Raw genomic sequence first — 17,012 nt, 5'->3', positions numbered from 1 at the left:
AGAAGGAAATCTCTTGAGTGCAAAGACTGAAGGTTCCACTATGCTCACCAATAGGATGGCATACATCAAAATACAGGTTCTGAAAATTATTTTTAATGTTAAATTATAGTGCAGCAGATTTGTCACTGGTTTGTAGTTTCATATTGAAGGATCCTATCCTGCTGGTATCACCAGTGATGCTTGGGGTAGGGAATCTGGGAACTTCCTTGGCATTTATATGCATGCATTATCCACTATACCTTTTTCATAAATTCAAAAATATTCCTTAAGGTGTTCAGTATATGGTAAAATGATGTAGACATCTTGGATTTAACAATCAGTTTCCTTATTTTTACAATCTTGAAAATAGTTTTTTTGCTGTGACACAGCCAGAAGGTTGGTTAATGCTAGAGTACAAAATTTATTATGGCATACAATTCTAGCTTCACCTAGATTGTAGCCACTGAGACACTGCTGACCTTGAGCACTCCAGATCTGTTTAATTTAAGTTGCAATATGTGGCAATAATTACAGTACCATAGTACAGTGTATATGGTTAAACTTCAACCCAACTGCTTGTTTTAGGTCATGAGCCAGCATCTCCCATAATACAGTGTCCATGTTTTAGCTGACTTGAAAGCACTTTGGGCCACTTCTAGAGCAAATATCCAACAAACAGTTGCACTGCATGGGCCAAAATAACCTATTTTCCAAAAAGCAACAGAGCGTCCTGTGGCACCTTTAAGACTAACAGATGTATTGGAGCATAAGCTTTCGTGGGTGAATGCCCACTTCATCGGTGCATCCGACGAAGTGGGCATTCACCCACGAAAGCTTATACTCCAATACATCTGTTAGTCTTAAAGGTGCCACAGGACGCTCTGTTGCTTTTTGGAAAATAGGTTATTTTGGCCCATGCAGTGCAACTGTTTGTTGGATATTTGCTCTAGAAGTGGCCCAAAGTGCTTTCAAGTCAGCTAAAACATGGACACTGTATTATGGGAGATGCTGGCTCATGACCTAAAACAAGCAGTTGGGTTGAAGTTTAACCATATACACTGTACTATGGTACTGTAATTATTGCCACATATTGCAACTTAAATTAAACAGATCTGGAGTGCTCAAGGTCAGCAGTGTCTCAGTGGCTACAATCTAGGTGAAGCTAGAATTGTATGCCATAATAAATTTTGTACTCTAGCATTAACCAACCTTCTGGCTGTGTCACAGCAAAAAAAACTATTTTCAAGATTGTAAAAATAAGGAAACTGATTGTTAAATCCAAGATGTCTACATCATTTTACCATATACTGAACACCTTAAGGAATATTTTTGAATTTATGAAAAAGGTATAGTGGATAATGCATGCATATAAATGCCAAGGAAGTTCCCAGATTCCCTACCCCAAGCATCACTGGTGATACCAGCAGGATAGGATCCTTCAATATGAAACTACAAACCAGTGACAAATCTGCTGCACTATAATTTAACATTAAAAATAATTTTCAGAACCTGTATTTTGATGTATGCCATCCTATTGGTGAGCATAGTGGAACCTTCAGTCTTTGCACTCAAGAGATTTCCTTCTATAATAAAGAAGAAAAACTAATCTGCAGGTTAATTTGCATTCAGATGTTATGCATCTGAGAAATCTTCCCCACACTGGTGATTGGGGGAAGGCCTACCTTGAGATGTATATGTTTTGGGGCCACCTAGAGCCCGTGGCATGTAAATATGCCTGTAGCATAAGCCTAGTGCTGACTCATGCTAAGTACTACTAGCTTGGACTTTTTTGTTGTGTCAAAATTGCAAAGATCATTCCCTTACTCTAGCTCAGGGGTCAGCAACCTTTCGGAAGTGGTGTGCAGAGTCTTCATTTATTAACTCTAATTTAAGGTTTTGCGTGCCAGTCATACATTTTAACGTTTTTAGAAGATCTCTTTCCATAAGTCTGTAATATATAACTAAACTATTGTTGTATGTAAAGTAAATCAGGTTTTTAAAATGTTTAAGAAGCTTAATTTAAAATTAAATTAAAATGCAGAGTCCCCCGGACCAGTGGCCAGGACCCGGACAGTGAGAGTGCCACTGAAAATCAGCTCGCGTGCCGCCTTCGGCACTCGTGCCATAGGTTGCCTATCCCTGCTCTAGCTCTTTGACCTTGTCACCCCTCTAAAATCCCTCTACTGCCTCCCCATTCTATATCATGTCAAAACATAAGATTCTGGTCTTCACTTTCAAGGCACCCTTCACAGCCTATTCCCATTATCTCTATCAAAATATTGTCTCCCATGTCCGACAGATCAATGATGCCAGCCTCCATCGCACACTTCCTAAATTTTTAAACACCTTTGTGCTTTCTCCCACACTGCCCTTACTCGTGGGACGAGCTCCCTGTAAACATCCACAAAGCTATCTCATTACCCCCTTAAAACTCTCTTTTGGCATGATGCCTACTAAAAAAAAAAACCTTCGCAATGGCTAGACCATGGTCGTGCTGATACCACTACCTACCATGCTGACAAATATTGTCTCACTGTTTCCATGTTCTCTCCCCCATCTATTTGTTGGTACCTGTTGTCTCTTGTCTTATACTTACACTATAAGCTTTCCGGGGCAAGGACCAACTTTTTGTTGTTTGTAGATTGCCTAGCACACACAATGGGGTCCTCCTAGTCCACAACTAGGGCTCCTAGGCATTATAGTAGATAATAAATAACAGTAGACAAAGATGCATTAAGCATTACAAGTCAGTGTTTAGGACATGACAATTTCCCTCTCAAACATGGAAAATTTACACCACACTCACCAAACTAAGGTGAAAGGAGCAAGAAAAGAGTACTGAGTTCTTCCAGTGAAATCTAAGTTATGCTTGGCAGAAAGCAATGTCCAGTCAGCATTATTAATTTGCATACAGGTCTCTTTTACATGAAAAGTGAAAACCGTGTTTGAGCATAAACAGATTTCAAAGGCACTTTCATAAGTACATGCACTTTGCTCCAGTGCCCTTGGCCAAACTGCCCCTCCTCTACACAATGTTCTAGTACAGCTGGGCAGTAGGTTATCACTCTTCACACAAAAGAGATGGCTGCATCTCAGTAGTATAAATATAGCCTATGATGTTCTTTAGGACCTCTTGAAAGGAGAGGTCCTATCATAAAAGGACATCAAATAGCTATTAACTCCCAGATGCTATTACAAGACATGCGCACACTACTGGGGTGGGAATTCTGTTTTTATTGTAGGGTTTACATCTCAACTATTAGTTACTGATACGTAAAAGGAATTAGTATATTAGAATCATTGGGGGGAGGGTTGTTTGTTTGTTTTTTTAAAGTTTGGCAACCTGAAGAGTTTGTGATAGTCTGCCAAGACACAAGTAAAGGTGATAAGTTAGCACAATGTTCTGCAGAATGCACTTTTATTTTCTAAACATTCAAAGCTAAAGCTGATGGACTTTGGTAGACAAACTGAAAAATTACAGATGCACTAGAACTTTCTCTTGCCTCTAAACCCAAAGGCACAGGGGGAACAAGAAGGGTATTTTTTTCTCTCTCTTAAGGAGTTTGCTTTATACAAACTTAAAAAGAAATGAACATTCTGCGCTCCTAGAAAATGCTCAGCAGGCAGTGCCACCGGAAGGAAGTTTCTCTATCCTCTTACCCAGAAAACAAATGTCAATGGAAATAACTAAACGTGTTGCTGCATTGTAGCAATTGTTGCAGCATGGCAGCCCTTTGTACACTCTTGTGCCAATAGTGATTTCTGCAAGCTGATGAACATTGTGTAATCTCAACGTCAGCTGTCTGTGCACATACTCTGCCTGCTATAAACAAGTCTATATAATACACAATACCATGTAGCTGAGGAATGTATCAGCCCTACGTGCAATACCCCACTCAGTTCCTGGGCTTGCTTCTGGAACTCTATTGCAGCACTAATGATGGCCGCTCTGTGCACTGAAGTAGAAGGAAATGTGGCAAAGATTCTGCAGAAACTGCTGAGTAGCTGCACAAGGTCCCATATACACAGCTTTAAATAGCTGCTGTACATCTCTCTCAACAGGTTCTAGGACCACTTGATGATACACAAACATTCCTTCTATAGTTAAAAGGAAACTAGTATGTTTATTAGACTTCCTTCCCCAATGTGTACAATAAACTTTATTTCCCCCTAGTGGAGGCCACAGTAAAAGTTGTTTCCAGTTTGAGAAAGATTGCGAATTCCAGTCCCCACATTAACTACAAGAATGGAAAAAACAAATACAAGAGGATCTTGAGAGAATAGAAGTATGGGTGGCAAATACACCTAAAATCATCTTTGAAAACTATAGCCTGTAAATATGGGAGGAGAATCTAAAACAGCTATTCAAGAATACATCCTGCAGCTGCACCAGCATTAATAAAAATAAAGAGTTTACATATAATTAATTAACTCAGCCTCGCCTCCACAGAAGTTACAGCAGTAAATCTCTTTCATACAGTGCTAATCCAATCAACTTTACTATGAGAAATTTCCTTTGTTCACAAGCATAACTCACATGCACAATGAAAATAAGTTAAAATCGTCACAATTCATGTGCACTAGTTGTAACGAAATAGCAGCATTTGTGTGTTGTAAGATTGCTGCCTGGGCTGCAGGCAAAAAAAAAAAAAAAAAAAAAAAAATATCGCTTCTGCAAACTGCCACCCAAGGAAGGACTGGTCTGTCTCAGCAGATTAATGAAGTATGCCTTTGACTGATGGTGGATAATATTTCACTATTGGAAATCATTGGTGACATGGTACCTCCTTGAGCGTTCATCAGTCTAGCTGTGAAAGCAAGGTGTAAGGCATTGTTGGCCGACTTTAGATAGACTTGTCAAGTACTTGTCTACAATTGCTGTACACCCATATTTCTAATCTCACCTTTTTCTTTTGTTAGGAAATGAATTGTATACTTAAAGAGGTGTGTGGTGGCCTCTACTGCTCCAAGAGGGCACAGAATGATATCCAACTGTGGAAGAACATAGCTACTAACCTCAAATCTGTATGCAAAGTAAATTAACTGTAGACAGTAATAACCAATATTGAGAAGTTTCTTTTGGACGAGTTTTACATTTCTAGGATTCTATGGTAAGATGATCTTTGACATTTCTAGGATCTATGATAAGTCATGCTCTCTGCAGCATGGTACCAGTCAGTAGGCTGCTGAGGACTGACTAGCTGGCTCACTAATGGTAGAGGAACTCCATGGAACAGATTTGCCTCTGGCATTTAAACAAAGGAACACCTTTATTAAATTGTAACCTTTTATATAGAGGTTTTATAAAGTGTGACATATAGATGATGTGAGTCCATTAATATGTAAACTAAATACTTGAATTTAGACACTGACAACACTGGTTTGCTCTAGAAGCATTTTAATTTACAAACAGCAATTCCCATTGACTTATTATTTATACCATAAAAAAAGCAATGTACAAGCAAGAAACAAAAAAATTCATCAGAACAAAATAAAGCAGCACTGAAATATTCATGTCACAAATCTAAAACAAAATGAATACAAGTGTAAAATATCATTTGAATAAATATTTTAAAATCCATGCTATAAAATAATCCTTAATGGCAAGTTATTAGTTGTTACAGCATCAGCTTAGCTAGCTTCATTTACTTCATATGGTGATGAAGTGTGGAGTTGTGAGGTTACCAGTTTATATTGCAAGATAATGACACTGAGTTAAGTCATTCAAACTGTTCAAATATTTATCATAAAACAACTCTACAAATAATAAAAGTTATTTAAAAATACCATTATCTGTTAAGGGAAATAAACACTATTAACATTGTGCAAGGAAGTAGTGAGTTCTACTTCTAATCAGATATCCAACCGAAGTCTCGCAATACAAGTCCAAAGGTTGAATTCATAGTATACGTAAATTGGGGAGACAGCAATTTACTGTATCTGCTGTAGCAGTAGCTGCCTATACAAGCTATAAGCAAGCCTGCTCAGTTATCGATGCTTCACATCCTCTGAATAAAAACAGGAACAGAAATGTCTCAGGCTTACTCTGTTTAAAATTTGTATATAAACTTGCATAATTAAGTCAATATTCATTATAGGGATGGGTGAATAATACATTGGGCTTATAATTCTATTAAATATAATTATTCTGGCACTTGTTAAAAGATATGTAAGAAATGCACAATGGTTATACACTTTGAACATTTTGAATGACTTTACTGAACTTCTGGTTCAGTCACTGAGTATTTGAAAATTACAATTCATGAACAGATTCATATAAAGAATTTACACAATTCCCAAATACTTTCAAATATAAAATTTAATAAATAACCCTGACCAGTCTAAAAGCACCATTCAAGGGTAAATTTCCCTTGGAAAATAGATTAGGTGTTGCATATTTGAGTCCCTTTCAGTGGTTTCATGTGAAACCCTTTCCGAAATTGACAATAAAAACAATCACAGTAAACTAAAATAAAAGATTCAAATAAGATACTTTAAAAATGGTAAAGCTCATTCAAGCTCAATCTTTTCCAAGCCCCTGGTTGTATTCCTGCTATTCTTCCCATACTTCAACCTAAAGAAAAGTTATAACAGGCCTTACTCTTTTGGCTAGAAATAAACTGAAGGCTTCAGCATAAAACAATTCCTCATGCTTGGGAAGATTATAATATTAAAAAACGATAAATTTAGGCCTACAGTATATTCTGCTGAACAGTGAACAGACAGTATCCTTTATGCTATTAAATGTCACAATAAAATGCAGAACCATTCACGAGGCTCTGTTGACTACAGCTGAACTGAGACACTAAGGTATTTACAAACCTATTTTCTAAATGTATTTACAACTTTAATAGAAAGTATATGTAAGATAACTGATAAGGAAAACTAAAATAACTGTTTGAAACAAACCACAATCATTAACAAAAGTATAAAATTCTTTGTTTTCACAGTTTGTAATAATAGGTTAAACATCTAGAGGAAAGGACACTGTCACTGTTTTCACATTTGTCTATGTAATTCAAAAGGTAGATCAAGAAGAGACTCAATTATGAACCGGCCTTATATGGTTTTATGATGTATTTTACTGCCAAATATTTCTTCACATCACTTATTTTTTTGACTTCTGCATTTATTGTAAATGAAATGTGTAAGTTCTGCGCTCACTTAAAACCGTACAGAAATAGGTACTGTACAGTACTTTCAAAGTCTGCTTAAAATAACTACACAAGATACTTTGTCTTGGTGAACTTGTGAAATGAACTTCAAGTGGATAATGTTTTATGTTTCATGGTAATGTTAATCCTGGCAAACCATCATGTGACAAGGCACAATTTAATTGCTGCTGCCAGATCTGAAGTTCATTTTCTACCAGATTCACACACTTTATAAGTTTAAATGTAATATTCAAAGATGCTCTATGCTTGCCTACATGTATGCATCCTTTGAAGCACTGCTGAACCTTACAGTACTGTGTTATGGCTTGATAATTCTTAACACTGCTAGCAGTGGAAAGGGTAAATGTTATGCCAAAATGAATAGGAGCAAGTGGAACTTGCAAACTGTTGAATCATGATATTGTAGAAAAAGTGATGATTTCCTGCCCCTTAACAGTCCCATTACAATGTTTTGAACCTGAACCTGTACAATCAAAGTGATATATATTTTTGTCAGAGACAATTTTGGATAAGTCACTCTTTGGTAAAATCAAACCAGTTTAATAAATGTACAGATACAAAGAACTATATTTAAATAATGCTAAGACTGTGACACACTGACAAAGGTCAAGAAATACAAAGTTAACAGCCCTTTCCCTACTTGCCTCAACTCACACTACTATGGAAATAAGCCAACCCAAAGGCACCACAATACAAGTTTAAGATAAAGGGTCAAGCTTAACTCTACATTTCTTGGCTTTTCTATGTGTCTCAAACTTAATTTTACCAAAACACAATTGTTTGCATTTACTTAAAAAAAACATTTATGTAAGAAAAAAACATTTAACTGAAACACCAACACGTGTTTAAATGGTAAACATGTAACGATCTAGCCTCTCCTTGATGTACACAACTGTTTCCATTAATGGAAACAGGAGTTCTTCTGTTGCTTCAGGGAGGAACAAATCCCTTATTTAGGCAGTTTTAGGAGGAAAAGGCAGATTATGTACCCAATTTAACTAAAACTGCTCCTACAGAGCAGCTGGGGTTTATAGTGTACGTCTGTATTTAGTAACATTAATCCTTATTGCGTACTGACACAATATTAAGAGATAGTGTATTTTAAAAGTTACTGCACAAATATACCTCAGACTCGTGGACTAAGAGCCTGAAAAGTATTTAAAAATCCCATACAAAGTTATTTGAGTTATAGGAGCCCAAAAAGCATTACAAGCCAGCAAACTTACCTTTTTTGCTTTCCTGTAACCTAAAAATGAGCATTTGTTTTAAAAGTTTAATAGCATAATCACAAGAACATTAGCAATCATTGTGAAATGAATCTCAATAAAAAATATAGGCCCAAATCTACATAAAGCTTCATTCTTTTGTATTTTTAAAAACACGATTAACAGAACTGTACTTCCTTAATTCTGCCGATCAAGTAGAATTTTATACAGTAATGTTTGCCAGCCATGCTTTTGAGGTCTCTTTCAAAGCTATCATCTCATTGAACAGATTTTGCTTTTGTTTCACGGTTACCATTAGGTTTCACATTTACTATACTATACTGACCTAAGTTGATAAAAGGTAAAGATAGCACCACATAAGAACCAAAAAACAAAAACACATTTGGTAATACAAAACAATTTAGAGTATTTTTAAAGTTTTTGTTATTGGTGGTCTCTTTATGAAGAAAACATTAACCACTGAAATAATGGGGAAGCCATAGTGACTCTGTAATACTCACATATATAACAACAGACATATTGCTTGCAATTCCCATATAGTATTTTTACAACAAAAAAAAAAAGTACAAATTCCAAGTGCTGAGAGGTCACTTGGAACTGTAAGTAGGAAGTTACTATGCACCTGAAACAGCTCTCTGGGAAAAGATAAAATACTGCTTGGAAGTACTGTAGTTTAAACTACAACATCCCTTTCTGGCTAGTATTAGCCAACCATTTAGAACAATTAAGTTAGATTTAGTTACCTGGTATGTTTCTACAGTACGAAATGAAGGTAGATTCTGAAGCGAGTAAAAACACATTTAAAACCACAATGCTACTCTTGGGTTTGTTAGTATAACAATACAAGCTCTATAAAAAAGGTCAGCACCACAGGTTGTCCAGCTTGTACTCTAGACAACTAACAAAAACCCAAACAATTCAACCATAATTTAATAGATTTATGGCATTTGGTTTACATATCTGCTATAAAGCAAGGATACTTAAACAAGGTTATTCACTTTGCTCACTTTTGGACACAAAGTAATATTTTAATAAAATGAAAACCAAGTAACTTTCTTCTAAAAAAAGAAAAAAATATCCCAGCAAAGTCCTAGGTAGAGATGAGACTTAAGAGTAGAAAGCCTTGTACATTATATTAACTTTGACATACTCTTACATTCATCCCAACCAGAACAGGAAAAGTGAAAGTGTTTGTTATTTAGATAAGTTTGTTATATATTTATATATAAAATTGCAAGCTACCAAAAAATAGCTATTTCAAAAACTAAAGACGTTTCATTGACACCTGGAGGGGACTCATGAGAAAACAGTGTTTCCCCATAGTGCTGCATAACCCCCATTATTGGGAATGGAAGTTAGGAAGCACAATGACGGAGAATATACCCTCTTAGTGTATCCATCAGGGTTGCTAGTCTTATTTTAATATCCTTCCCTGGTGGAATTTGTATCTTTCCAGATCAGCCAGTAAAGAACAATTTTAGCCTACTTCGGCCTCTGGACACCCAGAATACTATATCCTTTATACTTTAAGCATCTTCAAGAGTGAAAAATACCCAGCTTCCTTTGAAACAATGGACAATCATATAGCCTCCTTCAGAAACTGTTTTGACCAGATTTTCAAAAGGTCAGGAAAATTAAAAGACTGATATACCTGTACTGAAGATTATTAAAGAAGCAAAAATTTTAAAAATGCATTGATTAATGTGCTTTGTTAGGGTGGAACTTAGAACTTAGTATTTTAATCAGGCGTGTTAGACATTGTGTGAATTTCCATACTAGAATCCACAGCTTCAGAGGCTGAAGTGTCATTATCTATTTTCTGTTCAAGAAATGCTTCTGTTCTTTCTGGAGATTCTATCCTGTTTCTTACTTCTGCTACCCCAGGGTGATTTTTTCTTAAATGCTGATTTAGCGTCCCTTGGAAAGGAAAACATTTCCCACAGATCTCACAGCGGAAGGGTTTATCATCCGTGTGGCCACGAATATGATACTCAAGTTGGTCCTTGCGTGTGTATTTCTTCCCACAAAACTTGCACACAAAAGGGGTAATTCCCATGTGTAATCGCATGTGTCGATCAAGGCTCCCTTTCTGGTTGAAAGACTTTCCACAGTAAATACAAATTAACCTCTCATTGTATGGGTACCAATGACCTCTTGCATTTCTTTCCCGTGGACTGCTTTCATATCCTGGGTTACTCACTATGGTTTCACCATCAGCCCCTTGCATTAAGCCCTGAACATCACTATGTAAGTGACCAGCGGATACCCGTTTTTGGCGGGCACGACCTCCTCTGAAACAACTAAGCATGGACCTCGAAGGACTTGAATTACTCAGGCTTCCAAAGGTTTCAGACATGCTAGTAGCCTGGGATGAGGCATGGGAAAATGAATAAACATGTTGTAATACAGATCCATAGGAGCCTACATTTACTGCAACCACTTGCTCTCCATCAACCATTTCAGTATGGTATCCATCATCACCAAGTGAGGAGCTATCAGAACAACTTGGCCGGTCAGATTTTTCCATTTTAACCTTCACCTCTGCAATCTGGCTCTCCCTTACTATCAGGTCCCCTTGCTCAGGATCACCTTCAATCTGGATTTCATATTCAGAGACACTTCCACTGCTTCCTCGATCTGAGTGCCCTTCTTCATGCAGACGACTGCGTAAAGTTTTCCCTGTAGTAGTTTCCATCCTTAGATCACTACCCGCTGTTGGTTGTGGCACCTGAGAGCAATAAGGAGGAGATATTTCGACAGGATTGGCAAAGTAGCTGCTATCTTTTACTCCATTGTGGCTTTCTTGAGTTTCTTCAGCACCTACAGTGACAGAGTCAACATCACCAACACTGATCTTTGAATGGATACTCTCCAATATCTGTGTGCACTTGTCAATGACGCACTGCATCTGTAGAAAGCTAGCTGCAGTTAGAAAACTAACAACATCCTTCAGCTGCAAGGACATCCTTCCAGTGTAACAAAATGAAAGTAACTGTTCAAAGACATTAGGGTTTTTAATAACTGATATTGATAAGCCACTCATGGTGCTCAATGCTGAATGATCACGGAAATATGGAGAACTGGCAGCTAGAACAGCTTTATGGGCTCTAAATGGCTGACCCTGAATATGCACAATTATGTCACATAGCTTCCCTTGCAGACGAAGCTCATTTAATTGGCTCAGAACAGTGTTGCTGTACTCAGGCACATCAAACTGAATGAAACTGCTGCTGTCCATTTCTACTGATGTAGAATGTAATCTGTGAAAGAAAACAAAAAGATATATAACTCAGGATTTATACACATTTTACATTTCAAAGATAAGTGCAAACACATGGTTAAAGTGTATGCTGTGTGTAATGACAAATTAATTCAAGTTCAAATAAAAGGTCTAAGGTACATCGTAAGGCCAGGAATATTTTTTACAAGAAGTTTGTCTCCTACTTACATCTTTGTCCACTGAATAATTGTCTCCACTATCTACAGTTCAGTGGCTCTCAAATAACAGGACACATCAATGGTTCTTCATAAGTGTCCATATCCAATCTAAAAGTAGCTTTATAACACAGGGACGCAATTTTTAATTTTAATTTCACATTTAAATTGGGGTGGAAAGGGCAACTTCTAATGGGGGCCCTGGAAGCTCTCCAAATTTTTGAAGAATAAATGTCAAAATCCATAATCAGTCAGTCGCAATCACAGCTTCAAGGGGAGATATCTCACTCTATTCATCCTAGGAAAAACAGATTCTGAAGCACAAGTTGGCAGCCCCCCAATCCACAGGCTGGGCTAGGGGTGGAGACAGGGCAATTCGGCACAGGAGGAGCTGGTACAAGTCACGCTCTGTGAGGGGGGGAAGAGAGGGTGTTCACTTTGCTTATGGAGGAGATTGGGCTCCTCACAACCACAGTATCCCATGACAGCAAGTCCCACCTATATACCATCAGACACCTGACACTGGAGTCCCACCTACATCCACTGAGCTGTGCGTTTTCTGCTCCTCACATGAGACAGAAAAGCCATGACAGATCTCCTGCTTCATCGCTTCTCTAGCGACCAACACTTCCAGCCCCTTTGCCAATCACAACTGCCTTCCCTGAGCACTGGTGCCAATCAGTGGCAAAGGAGCGTGGCAATGGATGAGGTGAGAACAGAGCTGCAGTCAGACAGGCAGGTCCCTGGGGCTATGCCAGGTAGGTTAGAAAATGGAGACTCCAGGTTGCCCGCAGGGCTCTTGCCATGGAGAATTTCAGGTAGTACTGACACAGTCTGGGCCTGGAGCCTGAGCTGCTCACACAGCTATGAAGCATGGGTGGGGGGGGAATGACACTGTCCACCCTGCCCTACCCAAACGGCATCTCTGTTATAACATCAGTATCTGGCAGGAATGGCAGAACAAGATTAAGGAACCTGATTAATACTAAGCTGCCAGCAGGTGTCATAACCTCTCAAGTGCGTCTGGACCATAGAACAGGACACCATTCAGACTCCCAGCAGATATTGTTGCAGCACCGTGTGCTGCTGCTTGCCACTATGCCCACCCATGATTCAGCCGTCTAAAAGTAATTTTTCTGAAACACTTATTTCATAAACTGCAACACAGTCTTCTAGAGAGTTTGTTAAAGAAAACCACAAGCTTACAAATTGTTTACTTCTTGTGATCAGAACTTACTATACAGAAGAATTTTTAGTATCCATCACCAATACGCAGATATGCATTGTTAATATGCACTAATATACAGCCAAAGAGATTCATCGTGAGGATGTGTCTAAACACATTTAATAGAATAGAAGGTTATGTTATTGCAGTGTGCTGGTGAGGTAAGTCTTGTAGCATTATTTCCAGTGGTGACAGAAAATTAATCCCTAAAAAAAATCACCTAGAAGGGTGGTATACGGTTTTATAGACTCACAGACTTTAAAGTCAGAAGGGACCATTATGATCTTCTAGTCTGACCTCCTGACAACGCAGGCCACAGAATCTCACCCACCCACTCCTGTAACAACCCCCTGACCTGTGTCTGAGCTACTGAAGTCCTCAACTTGTGGTTTAAAGACTTCAAGGTGGAGAGAATCCTCCAGCAAGTGACCCATGCCCCACGCTGCAGAGGCAGGCGAAAAACCCCCAGGGTCTCTGGCAATCTGCCCTGGAGAAAAATTCCTTCCCGACCCCAAATACGGCGATCAGCTAAACCCTGAGCATATGGGCAAGACTCACCAGCCAGACATCCAGGAAAGAATTCTCTGTAGTAACTCAGATCCCAGCCCATCTAACACCCCACCACAGGCCATTGGGCATATTTACCACAAATAGTCAAAGACCAATTAATTGCCAAAATTAGGCTATCCCATGTTACCATCCCCTCCATAAACTTATCAAGCTCAGTCTTGAAGACGGATATGTCTTTTGCCCCCACTGCTCCCCTTGGAAGGCTGTTCCAGAACTTCACTCCTCTGATGGTTAAAAACCTTCATCTAATTTCAAGTCTAAACTTCCTGATGGCCAGTTTATATCCATTTGTTCTTGTGTCCACACTGGTACTGAGCTTAAATAATTCTTCTCCCTCCCTGATATTTATCCCTCTGATATATTTATAGAAAGCAATCATATCTCCCCTTAGCCTTCTTTTGGTTAGGCTAAACAAGCCAAGCTCTTTGAGTCTCCTTTCATAAGACAGGTTTTCCATTTCTGGGATCATCCTAGTAGCCCTTCTCTGTACCTGTTCCAGTTTGAATTCCTCCTTCTTAAACATGGGAGACCAGAACTGCACACAATATTCCAGATGAGGTCTCACCAGTGTCTTGTATAACGGTACTAACACCTCCTTATCTCTACTGGAAATACCTCGCCTGATGTATCCCAAGACCGCATTAGCTTTTTTCACGGCCATATCACATTGGCGGCTCATAGTCTTCTTGTGATCAACCAATACTCTGAGGTCCTTCTCCTCCTCTGTTACTTCCATCTGATGCATCCTCAGTTTATAACAAAAATTCTTGTTATTAATCTCTAAATGCATGACCTTTTCATTATCAGGAGAATCCAGGTGTCTACTATACATATAGGTTACTGCACTAGCTATTTCTCAATGGGTCCATAGACAACGTATCTGATACAAAGGAGACTAGCAGCATATACTTGACACTTCTCTTCCCCCGTTTCCACTTTCCCAATATTTCAACTCCTCAGAAATGACTTACAAAATTTATACTGAAAATATTAAAGGTCTGGAATTAGAATCGCAAAAGCAAGGAAATTCCAAATGAAGGTGACATTTCATTCTTAATCTGCACTTCTTATTCTGGGAATCAGAGGTGTTCAGCCACTGCTAAACTCACATACCATGTGTGCCGCAATACTCAACGCAAAAAAAAGGTGTTAAGGATCGACTTTCAACAATCTTTTAACTTCCTTCCTTTTGTGGTTTTCAGCCTGTCCCCTATTACTATTTGCAGATTATACATATGCCTTTGAAATTATTATTTTCTTGCTTCCCTTTATTTCAGGGTATCTGTTTTTCATATTTTGTCTAGACATTTCAGATTTTATTGGGATATTAATTGTTCTCTTCTAATCCCATTTGTAGATCTTGAGTAGCAACAATAGTACAAAGGAACAACACTATCTAGAAAGTCAAAAAACTCCCCCCAAACATTCTCAACTTTTTAACATGTGTCTGGAAGCGTTGTTCAAAGAGGCTCCATAGAAAAAAAGTTTCAAAGTACAAAAACTAAACAGAAAGGCATTTCTGCAATTTTTCGCTAGAGAGATATTACTGAGAAAATACAAATAAAACCACAAAAGGAGAAACACTTAGTTAACCGATGATCCCCTCCCTTCAACTGCTTCCACAGCGCACACCACTTTCCAATACTGTCATTGATCAGATGACCACAGCATTCAAATTGCTTTAGTTATTTCTTCTCTTTTCCTTCTAAAGTCCAAATATATTATACATCCATTGCACCTGGTTTCTCTAGCAGGAGAAACCAGAATCCCAAGGTCAGTACTACTTATTGGCTTCACATAGAAGACACATCAATCAAGATACTTTAATTTACCACTGGATTTACCTTCTGTTTATATCTTAAGTTATGTACTGTAATGAGAGATATGAAAGATATGGAATCTAATTTAAATTACACAACAGCTAATGAACTCTCCTAAAAAAAAAGGTTTCAGAGTAACAGCCGTGTTAGTCTGTATCTGCAAAAAGAAGAACAGGAGTACTTGTGGCACCTTAGAGACTAACAAATTTATTAGAGCATAAGCTTTCGTGGACTACAGCCCACTTCTACGAAAGCTTATGCTCTAATAAATTTGTTAGTCTCTAAGGTGCCACAAGTACTCCTGTTCTTCTTTTTTCTAAAAAAAAAAAAAACTTAACATCCACCAGAAGCAGACAGCAAAGTGAAACCTGCTAGAAGGTGCCATCCCCCACTTAACCCTGCTTGTAGTGGGGTGGACTACCCCACTCCCTGAGAGTATGGGCTGCGGCAGGCCAGTGGGCCTGCACAGACAGGGAGCCAATGGGAGAAGAGCTTATTGAGAGCCAATCAGGGCCCAGATTGGAGGCAGCCAATCAGGGCCAGGCTCAGCCCTCTAAGAAGGCTGCCCAGGAAGGGAGCAGTCAGTCTGTCCCAGGCCTTTGAGAGAGGAAGGTCTGTCTCCAGAGCTGGGAGACTAGCACCTGGGACAGCACAGTGCTGGGCAGGCCTGCGGGAGCCGAAAGGAACTCCAGCCCGGTGTCTGCCATGCTGCAGGCCCTGAGGGGACGGGCCTAGCTGGTGCGAGGGGCCGAAGGGGAAATGGCCCAGGGACGTGGACAGACGGAGGGAGAGGAGGAGGAGGACAGGACGGCTGCCACTAGAGGTCCCTGGGTTGGGACCCAGAGTAGTGGGCGGGCCTGGGTCCTCCCCCTTTCAGTACACCCAGCCATCGGCCGTAGGGAGCGGCCATCACAGACCCACCAGATCCCTGACAAGACGGGATTAGACTCAGAGGGTGTCGTTGGACATGGTGGCTGGAATGTAGTACTGCTGATCACCCAATCCCCGGAAGGGGGGTGTGGATAGACTGAGGGGCACTGCCGGAGGGCAGTGGTCTGGAAGAGGACGCCGCGAGTTGGAGAGCGACATGGGCTCAGAAGCCAACCAAGGGCGAGAAACAACGGGCGGGACACCACCAAGAGAGGGCGCTCCACTGGACTGAGCTAATTCCCAGAGGCAACCAGTAGGAGGTGCTGCGGTGGCAAGTCCCAACACTGTTACACTGCTACACACAATCATCTTCACAGGTGGCAGCACTTCTCTACATCAAGATAGCAGGGCAAGCAACATCTGAAATCAAATAGAATATCAAAGAAAATGCAGTTCATTGTTTTTCCTCTCTTTCTTTTAAAAGTGACTCCAACCCCTGCTTAGCTGGAGGTTAAGATCACTTCAGAATTATAGGTTTCAGAGTAGCAGCCGTGTTAGTCTGTATATGCGAAAAGAACAGGAGAACTTGTGGCACCTTAGAGACTAACAAATTTATTTGAGCATAAGCTTTCGTGGGCTACAGCCCACTTCTTCGGATGCACAGAATGGAACATATGTTGAGGAGATATATATACACATACAGAGAGCATGA

General features: G+C 39.4%; 2 protein-coding genes across 3 annotated transcripts in view; both read right to left on the bottom strand.

The window, feature by feature from the left end:
• RALGPS1 (Ral GEF with PH domain and SH3 binding motif 1) overlaps window positions 1–17,012 on the bottom strand; it is a 397,330-nt gene that overhangs the window by 364,982 nt on the left and 15,336 nt on the right. The gene's annotated exons all lie outside the window — the stretch shown is intronic.
• The window catches only part of ZBTB34 (zinc finger and BTB domain containing 34), a 27,882-nt gene continuing 16,077 nt past the window's right edge, over window positions 5,208–17,012 (bottom strand). Inside the window, exon 2 of one of the 2 annotated variants that reach the window (XM_034793619.1) lies at window positions 5,208–11,640. In XM_034793619.1, the coding sequence (XP_034649510.1) occupies window positions 10,119–11,640 (1,522 nt within the window). In that variant the 3' untranslated portion in view covers window positions 5,208–10,118. The remainder of the gene's footprint in view (window positions 11,641–17,012) is intronic. The other variant, XM_034793620.1, reaches the window with a different exon arrangement.

This window comes from Trachemys scripta, chromosome 17, assembly GCF_013100865.1.
Source record: "Trachemys scripta elegans isolate TJP31775 chromosome 17, CAS_Tse_1.0, whole genome shotgun sequence".
NCBI lineage: Eukaryota > Metazoa > Chordata > Testudines > Emydidae > Trachemys > Trachemys scripta.
This window is presented reverse-complemented; position numbering and strand designations above follow the sequence as displayed.